Raw genomic sequence first — 10,991 nt, forward strand, 5'->3', positions numbered from 1 at the left:
CAGTATTCTTTTAGAAGTTCGGAAATATAAGAATCTGAAGAGCCCCATTAGTTAACACTTTTCTTACATTTTATGAAATATTTAAAGTATATTGTTTAATGTACTAGAAGAACAGTTTGCCTTTAGAAGATGTATGTGACAATTTTTACCATTTTGACATTATAAACTGTAGGTAAAGATTTTTTTTCCAGATTTACTCTGTATCAACGTAAAGCATGCCCACCTATGGCACAACCATTCAAACAGTCATGTAACAATGGGGACCCAGAGATTATATATGAAGGAATGTTTATAGAGAAAGTTGTATCAAGTCTGACTCCCTACACAGCCTACGAGTTCCAGGTTATTCCAGTTAATGATGCCGGCCCTCTAGACTTCCCAGTATGGGTTAGAGTGGAGACTACCTCAATAGGTATTTACTGCAATAGCATTTATGCAGAGCTCTGTTGAAAGAACTATCATATTTACTTTTAGAGTTTTTGTTATCCCCCGCCGATGAAATCGGGAGGGGGGTATTGAAATGGCGTTGTCCGTCCGTCCGTCCGCAGCCATTTCTCAGTAACTACTTGGTAGAATTTCATGAAACTTGAAATAAACATGAACCAACATACTGCGATGATGCCCGTCATATTTTTTTTTTGATTGGACAATTTCCCTCAGAGTTATTGCCCTTGATTTAATAAAAAATGTCTGTCTGCAGCCATTTCTCAGTAACTAACAGGTAGAATTTCATCAAATTTGAAATAGACATGAACCAAGATACTGCGACGATGCCCTTCAAGTTTTTTTCGATTGGTCAATTTTCCATTTAGTAATTGCCCTTTAATTGTTTAAAAATCCACAGATCTGTACATAACAAACCAACCAATTGGAAGAATTTCATTAAACTTCTTCCATTCTTTTCCATGCACATTTATTATAAACATGTTATGTTGTGTACCTCCACCCGGTCCCCCCCCCCCCCCCCCCCCCCCCCCCCCCCCCCCCCCATTTTTTTTTTTTTTTTTTCATTTTTTAGTTTTCTACCAATATTTATAATCAACATGTAAACTGTTGTATCCTCACCCCCCCCCCCCCCCCCCCACCCAAACAAACCATTCATTTTCTTTTAATTTGATTTGACTAATTGACTAATGAAATTATTTGCTTCTTGGTAACATTCTTAACTTTTTGCAGGATATATTTTTTTGCCGTTCCTCAACTCTGACCCTTTCGGCGGGGGATTCCAATTCATCGAATTTGCTTGTTAATAATGCATCACATATGGCTGTTGTCCAAATTCACTGGTGATTCTCACATTTTGTAATTTCCCATGAAAAAATAAATTTCATTTTGGAAAAGTAAAGGCCATTAATGTTACCTGAAGCAGTTTATTTTAAAGTTGTAACTGTACACTTTCCTAGACGTAGCCAAGGTAGTATGCATGTTGGTTTCTATCTGTTCATTTTTTTACCAAATGTAAAAGTTATACATGTAGAGTTCTTGTTGAGAACTGATTTGGCAATGATCATGGAAAAGAAGAAATTCAGTGGCCAGGGGATTGAATCTATTCTTTAAAGGTCATCTGAGAACCAAATTGTCAGGGTGAGCTAGTAGGATTGATGGATGATCCCGCATTAGCCATCCATAATTAACACTGTAGAGGGCTCCTGGTGAAGGTTTCTTCACAATTTTTTATGCTATCCGGGTATATGCCGTTTAAGTTGTTCAATATATTTCAGTTATTCGGTTCTAATTTCAGTACCACAATACAAAAGGTACCCAGTTTTGGAAAAGAATGATTCTCAAGCTGTGGTAGACTGGACTGGTTCCTTTGTTTTGAATGGTCGTCTGCTTGAGTACCAGATTATTATGGATGATGGTAACACAGTCTACAGGGGTGTGTCCAGTATACATGGTCTGGAAAGGCCAAACCCTAAAGACAGTAAGAATAAATTCTTTAATTGTTTTCCACTTTCCAAAATACTTTTTAGCTCACCTGAGCAATGCTCAGGTGAGTTTTTCTGATTGCTCGATGTCCGGCGTCTGTCGTCCGTCGTCTGTCGTCTGTCGTCTGTCAACATTTAGCTTGTGTATGCGATAGAGGCTGTATTTTTCAATTAATCTTTATGAATATTGGTCAGAATGATAACCTTGATGAAATCTAGGCCGAGTTCGAAAATGGGTCATCTCGGGTCAAAAACTAGGTCACTAGGTCAAATCAAAGAAAAACCTTGTGTATGCGATAGAGGCTGTATTTTTCAATTAATCTTCATGAATATTGGTCAGAATGATAACCTTGATGAAATCTAGGCCGAGTTCGAAAATGGGTCATCTTGGGTCAAAAACTAGGTCACTAGGTCAAATCAAAGAAAAACCTTGTGTATGCGATAGAGGCTGTATTTTTCAATTGATCTTCATGAATATTGGTCAGAATGATTGCCTTGATGAAATCTAGGCCGAGTTCGAAAATGGGTCATCTCGGGTCAAAAACTAGGTCACTAGGTCAAATCAAAGAAAAACCTTGTGTATGCGATAGAGGCTGTATTTTTCAGTTAATCTTCATGAATATTGGTCAGAATGATAACCTTGATGAAATCTAAGCCGAGTTCGAAAATGGGTCATCTCGGGTCAAAAACTAGGTCACTAGGTCAAATCAAAGAAAAACCTTGTGTATGCGATAGAGGCTGTATTTTTCAGTTATTCTTAATGAATTTTGGTCAGAATGATAACCTTGAGGAAATCTAGGTCGATTTCGAAAATGGGTCATCTCGGGTTAAAAACTAGGTCACTAGGTCAAATCAAAGAAAAACCTTGTGTATGCGCTAGAGGCTGTATTTTTCAATTGATCTTCATGAATATTGGTCAGAATGATTGCCTTGATGAAATCTAGGCCGAGTTCGAAAATGGGTCATCTCGGGTCAAAAACTAGGTCACTAGACCAAATCAAAGAAAAATCTTGTGTATGTGATAGAGGCGGTATTTTTCAATTGGTCTTCATGAATTTTGGTCAGAATGATAACCTTGATGAAATCTAGGCCGATTTCGAAAATGGGTCATCTTGGGTCAAAAACTAGGTCACTAGGTCAGATCAAGGAAAAACCTTGTGTATGCGATAGAGGCTGTATTTTTCAATTGATCTTCATGAATTTTGGTCAGAATGATTACCTAGATGAAATTTAGACCAAGTTCGCAAATGGGTCATCTGGGATCAAAAACTAGGTCACTAGGTCAAATCAAAGAAAAACCTTGTGTATACAATAGAGGCTGTATTTTTCAACTGATCTTCATGAAATTTAGCCAGAATGATTACCTTGATAAAATCTAGGCCGAGTTCGAAAATGGGTCATCTGGGATCAAAAACTAGGTCACTAGGTCAAATCGAAGAAAAACATTGTGTATGCAATAGAGGATGTATTTTTCAATTGATCTTCATGAAATCTGGTCAGAGTGATTGCCTTGATGAAATCTAGGTTGAGTTTGAATATGGGTTATCTGAGGTCAAAAACTAGGTCACTAGGTCAAATTAAAGAAAAATATTGTGTATGCGATAGAGACTGTTTTTTCAATTGATTTTTATGAACTTTGGTCAGGATGATTGCCTTGATGAAATGTAGGTCAAATTTGAATATGGGTCATCTGAGGTCAAAAACTAGGTCACTTGGTCAGATCAAAGAAAAAACTTGTGTATGTGATAGAGGCTGTATTTTTCAATTGATCTTCATGAATTGTGGTCAGAATGATTGCCTTGATAAAATCTAGGTCGAGTTTGAACATGGGTCATCTAGGGTCAAAAACTAGGTCATATCTAAGAAAATGCTTGTTTTATCGCAAGAGACCAATTTTTTGGTCCAATCTTATTGAAAATTGGTCAGAATATTTGTTTCCATGAAATCACTAGGTCAGACATGTTTTACACTGTTATGGTGTGTTTCTTAGGTGAGCGACCTAGGGCCATCTTGGCCCTCTTGTTTAAATTTTCCTTTCAGTAGTGTCAATAGTGGTAGGAATAAGAAAAAAATGCAAGCATATTTCTTTATTTATGATACAAAAGGTTTGAATTTTAGATTAATACACTGATCTGTATAGCTCTTTGATTAGTTCTACAGACTCATGTTTATCTAGTAATTTACCTTAATCTCAGAAACATTGGAACAGAAGACCCTGAGGTTAAAATAAGATGATAACACAGATGGCATAAAAGTGTGTTATGCACAGCAAACATTTGTGGCTTTTTTTCTCTGAAATTAACGTTATATGGTGATAACGTAATTTTGAATGTATAAAGAGTACTGTAGAAATGTGGTGCAATAAAGATCAAGAATTTATGGAAAAAAGTACATGTAGTACCATTCCTGATGGTATGTCTTATGTCCTAAAATATGATATAATAAGGCAGTATCTTCTTTCAGATTTGATATTCAAGATAAAATGTGTAACCGAGGCAGGGGAAGTGCAGTCACCTAAAATAGTGTTTGACCCAAGATCAGCAAACAATGTTGGTGAGTAGTGGAACAGATAATAAAAATCTTTTTAATTTAAAGAAAAGTCTTGACTTCGATCTTTTTCTGCACTTTTAAAACTACATGTACATAGTTTGGGTACATTTGGAACAAAGTAACATTGAATTTGGTAAGGATAAGCGGACGTTATGAAGATTCAAACTACCCGATTCTGTATATTTTTAAAATTCTTTGTAATAATATACATGTCTGGTAAATGTTTGCATGAAATAAAAAAAAATAAAAAGAACTCTCTACAGTAAAGAATTACACAATTGTGCAATATTAATTTCCTGAAATAAGAAATAAATACATGCGTATTTAAAGGAACAACACCTGCAGTTGTTGGATCTAAAGACGGTCAAGCAGCAGAGCCAGAATTCTATGAAGAGGTGTGGTTTATAGCGCTAATGGTTGTCGTCGGAATACTGCTACTGCTTATACTACTAGCATGTTGTATTAGGAACTGTGGTAAATCCAATCCTTACATCAGAGAGAGGCCGCCATTACAAGGTCGTCAACAGAAACAACCTTTCAGCTTTATTATTGATGCTAATGATGGCAGTTTGATCGCTATGGTAACTATACACTTGTCATAATACACTAGAAATTTGATACTTTAAGAACTTTAACAATGCTGAGCACATCATTTAATGACACACTGCCTCAACGACTCTGGACAAGATCATACATGACTTTTGACCACAAAGTGTGACTTTGACCTACGGGTAGGTGCTTGGTGTTTGGGCAACACATTCCATCTTATTCAGGCAAACATTTCTAGCAGATGTTAAAAGAACTCTCCATGTATGTCATTGTTATAGTTAAGACTAGATCATTTTGAAGCAAACTTGCTTATACTCTGAACAGCCCTTTTTGAGACTGTGACAATTTCAATTTAGTTTGCTGACAATCAACAACTTTTCCACAAATACACTGGCGTTAGACATATCTCTAGAGGTGTACTTACTTGCATAATATTTTAAAATAGTGAGTAGACAAAACTGTGAAGCAAATGTAAACAATAGATTGTTAGTTTTTACCTCAGATAGAGATAGGAAGGTGGGATGCTGAACAATGTATATTTATCTATTTAGACAGTCACTGCATTCAGAGAAAAACTTAAAAAAAATTAACATATTACCAAAATTTCAAACCTATCAGGAAGAAACACCTAACAGCAGGGACAAGTCTGGGTACTATTCCGGTGCTGTGGTCAATGGTGTCACTAATCCCTCTTATGTCCATGGTCATGGAAACAAGAGACAACTCAGCATTGATAAAGGCTCTGATTCCATGTTCGGTGACGATATTACCGAGGAGGATGACGAAGATTATTACTGGGACAGAAATCCTGACAGTGGTCTTGTCAGTAGTGTAAGTATTACTGTCATCAAGGTTTTTGTACTTCCTCAACCTCCTATTGAACAGCCTCCAATCCCATATAATTAAAATATTCATGAACCATGAGTTTAGTTTATTAATCCCCAGCCATGAGTGGTGGGGGGTTATAGGAATGGTCTGTCCGTCTATCCGTAACATTTTGTGTCCGCTCTGCATCTCCTAAACCCCTTGAAGGATTTTCATGAAACTTGGGTCAACTGATCACCACTTCAAGACAATGTGCAGAACTTATGAGTCAGCCATGTGGGCTCAAAGTCAAGGTCACAAACTCAAGGTCAAAGGTTTGAGCCTTTCATTTTGTGTATGCTCTGTATCTCCTAAACCCCTTGAAGGATTTTCATTAAACTTGGGTCAAATGATCACCTTATCAAGACGATCTGCAGAACTCCTGAATCAGCCATGTCAGCTCAAGGTCAAAGGTTTGAGCCTTCCATTTTGTGTCCTCTCTGTATCTCCTAAACCCCTTAAAAGATTTTCATGAAACTTTGGACAAATGATCACCTCATCAAGACTATGTGCAGAACTTGTGAGTCAGCCATGTCGGCTCAAGGTCGAGGTCACAACTCAGGTCAAAGGTTTGAGCCTTCCATTTTGTGTTTGCTCTGTATCTCCAAAACCCCTTGAAAATTTTTTATAGGACTTGGCTGTAATATTCCCATTATCAGGTCTTTCAGACTGCCTTGTTCTAATTTATTTTAGCTTGATTGTGACGAAAGCTTTAAGCTTATTTGAACCACTTGTGAGTCCACTTCCTGGAAAGACCAGTACTGGTGTCATATGAGGTCATGGTCGTGACCCCAGTGGGGCTTGAACCCAGGACCCCCGGGTTGAGCGACTGATACCTTAACCACTAAACCACTGTTCCCCTTTATCAAGTGTCAGTATTATTTATATTCCAAGCATAATTTTATACAGGAAATTTTCTGACAAGTACACACCTATAATTACAATAACTTAGGGTTTTTCAGATATTTATATTTATAATTAGGTTTACATCGTATGCCTTTACTCCTTTTGAAAGTCCTTCTATCAGAATAGGATTACTAAATACTGGTAAAGTTACTTTTGAAAATAATTAGGTTACAGTAGGTTTATTTACCATATTTTCAGTATGACAGTGAGAGTATAGAAGCACCCAGTTACAGTATCACGAAGGAACAAACAGTGTTTACAGATACACATTTATAGCAATATCACCAAGGAACAGTTTTTTACAAATACACATTTATAGTGTTATTACCAAGAAGCAAACAGTGTTTACAGATACACATTTATAGCAATATCACCAAGGAACAAACAGTGTTTACAGATACACATTTATAGAGGTAATGCGAAGGAACAAAAATAGTGTTTACAGATTACACATTTATAGCAATACCACCAAGGAACAAACAGTGTTTACAGATACACATTTATAGTGGTAATGCGAAGGAACAAAAATAGTATTTACAGATTACACATTTATAGTGATATCACCAAGGAACAAACAGTGTTTACAGATACACATTTGTAGTGGTAATGCGAAGGAACAAAAATAGTGTTTACAGATTACACATTTATAGTGATATCACCAAGGAACAAACAGTGTTTACAGATACACATTTATAGCGATATCACCAAGGAACAAACAGTGTTTACAGATACACATTTATAGTGATATCACCAAGGAGCAGTGTTTACAGATACACATTTATAGCAATATTACCAAGGAACAAACAGTGTTTACAGACACACATTTATAGTGGTAATGCGAAGGAACAAAAATAGTGTCTATAACAGTGTTTACAGATACACATTTATATTGATATCACCAAGGAACAAACAGTGTTTACAGATACACATTTATATTGATATCACCAAGGAACAGACAGGGTTTACAGATACACATTTATAGTGATATCACCAAGGAACAGACAGGGTTTACAGATACACATTTATAGTGATATCACCAAGGAACAAACAGTGTTTACAGATACACATTTATAGTGATATCACCAAGGAACAAACAGTGTTTACAGATACACATTTATAGTGATATCACCAAGGAGCAGTGTTTACAGATACACATTTATAGCAATATTACCAAGGAACAAACAGTGTTTACAGATACACATTTATAGTGGTAATGCGAAGGAACAAAAATAGTGTCTATAACAGTGTTTACAGATACACATTTATATTGATATCACCAAGGAACAAACAGTGTTTACAGATACACATTTATATTGATATCACCAAGAAACAGACAGGGTTTACAGATACACATTTATAGTGATATCACCAAGGAACAAACAGTGTTTACAGATACCCACTTATAGTAGAGTCACAAAGGAACAGCGTTTACAGACACACATTTATAACGATGGAAATCTGTTTTTCTACTTCATTAAAGGGGCATGCCTCTAGATTTATGTTTAAGTTATCTACATGTAGAAAGTTCTTTTCATTTGTCATAAAATGTAAATAAAAGTAAAATTAAAGTGATTCTAGCTAGACTTAAATTATAAAAACTTGTATGTCAAAAACTTACTGTTTGCAATAGTAGATATATTTTTTACATATGAGACTTTAGATGAAAAGTAGACAGAAATTAACTAGTTGTCTACATCATGTATTAAAATGCTTAATAATATTGATGATTTTGCTACTTTATAAGCATTGATACCTACATTTGTAATTTAAATTGTTTGATATTTTGATGTATATGTGGAGGTATGCCCCTTTTAAAACTACTCTGAGCATAAACAGTATTTCCAAAGAATATAGTTTACATATAGATGCAATACATGGATTGAAATATAAATTCAAAACACAAATGCTGTTAAACAGGAAAATCTTTCATGTATGTATGTGTACATTTAATCAAATGACATAAGAATATGCAATTATAAGTTTGGAAGATACCATTTAGAACAGTCAGTAAATGAGACTACAGTAACTGATGCAGACTTTAAACAATGAATCAGATAGTTTTTTAATATCAGCATGCTGCTTTTTTATTACTTGCGTAAGGATATGCAATTTTTCAAGTTTTTTTTATGTATCAAATAAGTTCTTTTCATTCCTGAAACAGTAAAATGCTGGAAACAGATGAACAAAAACTAGTTATCCAGGGTTTAGGGTGATCTAAAGGTATAAAATATAAAGTATAAGTCTGGGGACAGCATGATTTGTGAGCGTATCCCAGTGGTTGATCCATTGACCGAGTGAGCTGCGTTTCTTTGTATTTTAATGTCTTGTGTGTTAACATTTTGCATTTCATTTATTTATCAAGTTGCCATTTGATTGTTTAAAAGTTGTGTTTTTTACCTGTGTAATGTGATATTGTTTATTGTATATCTTTTAAACTATTTATGCAATTCCTGCAGATACACATTTTGTTAAAGTCCTTGTTTAAAAACTTAACTGTGCAATATAAAGGTGTGTATGTGCAATATCTTTGTGTAAATAAGATGATTAGTTAGTGCAATACAAAATTTGAAAATGAATATGTATTAATATTATGCCATGTACATGCAAATATATTTGTGTTAATATGTTTTTCATATTTTGCCCGTTTGTGAGTATTTTCATGAGAGTTTATAGATATGTTTGTTTTACACTGAACCACATTTCATTATATATTATTATTATTTGCATTTGTATTTATTTCTCATACACAAATCACACAAAAAATAAATATATTTTCAGTAATTTAAAATTCTTTGTTATTTTTTTTTAAACATGTACTTTGACCATTCAAGTTGCAAAAGGTTGCATGGTACAAAGACAGTTATTTCTTTATTTCATATAAACAACTTCATCCACAGGCATCAATTTCAGTAGAAAACCATATATTCTAACACGACCCGATTTGTTTTCCTATTAAACAAAGAAGGCTGAAAACTGGGTGTTATTATTCAACAATTCATTTTTCTGACCTCACAATTATTACGTCATGGCGTTAGGCGGCATAGCGGCGTGCTGGAAAATAAATCAACAGAAATCAGGCAAATAGTTGAGTTGACATACATAATAATCCTTGATAACGTGTTAGAATCGAAATAATATATGTTAAACAGTGACTTGCTCTTGAATAAAATCATTGTCGTTTAGATGCGTATTATTATATCACTCGGGCTGCACCCTCGTGAAATAATTCCTTCACATCTAAACTCCAAACAATGATTTTATTCAACAACAAATCACTGTTTGGGATATATTATTTCTTAAATTATCCAGTTAGTATATTATCATATTAAACAGAAAAAGATTTTTATGCATTGAACTTCAGTATGTGTTCAAAAAATTAAAGCAGTTTCTTGAAAATTGTCCCGTTCATAGAAACTTGCATAGAACTTTTAAATAATATAGTAAAATGTCAAATATAAAACTGTCTGTAAGACTATATGTCTTTGACCTTAGTGTTGAACATATTTAATAATACATTTCTGATTTACGCAACAGTGAAGGCACTGCTGTACAGTGTAATTGGCAAAAAGAATTTGCATGCGCATTACATTAAAGGGGGATGTTCGTAGCGGTTGGTGGTCAAAGCATGTAGCTTATTGTCAGGTTATTAAGAATCATCGTTTCATTTGTTTTATTACCCAGTGATTACTGGAAGCAAACATGACCATCCATTTCCAGCTTGGCCATCTGGCCTGCTTTGATTATCTATCAGTCAGGAATATGTACTATACATGTATACTATATATTTGCAATGAACAACAAAAGTACATTGATATACTAACTGGTCAAAGTAGCCAGTATGTACCCAGTCAGAACGTATGTGATCAAGGACCAAACTGTTCACTAATATGCAAGATATTTCCATTTTATTTTATGCATTTCAAGAACAATATCTACAGAGACGATTAGTTAGGTTTTTATCAGAAATAGTTTTTCTCATTATTACCCTGTTTTGAAAATATCATTCAAAATTGACCGACAGGGTTGTCATTAATAATCAAGTACATGTAATCCTGCGATTAATACAGCTACAAGAATAAAATGTGAAATTTCCTCTTTTGAGGTGCATAATGACACTATATTTTGTGAGAAAGAATATGTGATATACATTGGTCTTTTACATTTTCAAGTATAGTTCAGTATATTGTAATTATA

The 10,991-nt window shown here is 34.6% G+C and overlaps 1 protein-coding gene across 1 annotated transcript in view; it reads left to right on the top strand.

Annotated features, from left to right (window-relative positions):
• LOC123564681 (usherin-like) overlaps nucleotides 1-9,585 on the top strand; it is a 73,124-nt gene extending 63,539 nt beyond the window's left edge. Inside the window, exons 43-48 of the mRNA XM_053552903.1 lie at nucleotides 192-412; nucleotides 1,742-1,924; nucleotides 4,392-4,481; nucleotides 4,809-5,059; nucleotides 5,646-5,858; nucleotides 6,996-9,585. Of these exons, the coding sequence (XP_053408878.1) occupies nucleotides 192-412; nucleotides 1,742-1,924; nucleotides 4,392-4,481; nucleotides 4,809-5,059; nucleotides 5,646-5,858; nucleotides 6,996-7,073 (1,036 nt within the window). The 3' untranslated portion in view covers nucleotides 7,074-9,585. The remainder of the gene's footprint in view (nucleotides 1-191; nucleotides 413-1,741; nucleotides 1,925-4,391; nucleotides 4,482-4,808; nucleotides 5,060-5,645; nucleotides 5,859-6,995) is intronic.
• Nucleotides 9,586-10,991: the final 1,406 nt, after the last annotated feature.

Source organism: Mercenaria mercenaria, chromosome 1 (assembly GCF_021730395.1).
Source record: "Mercenaria mercenaria strain notata chromosome 1, MADL_Memer_1, whole genome shotgun sequence".
Classification (NCBI taxonomy): domain Eukaryota; kingdom Metazoa; phylum Mollusca; class Bivalvia; order Venerida; family Veneridae; genus Mercenaria; species Mercenaria mercenaria.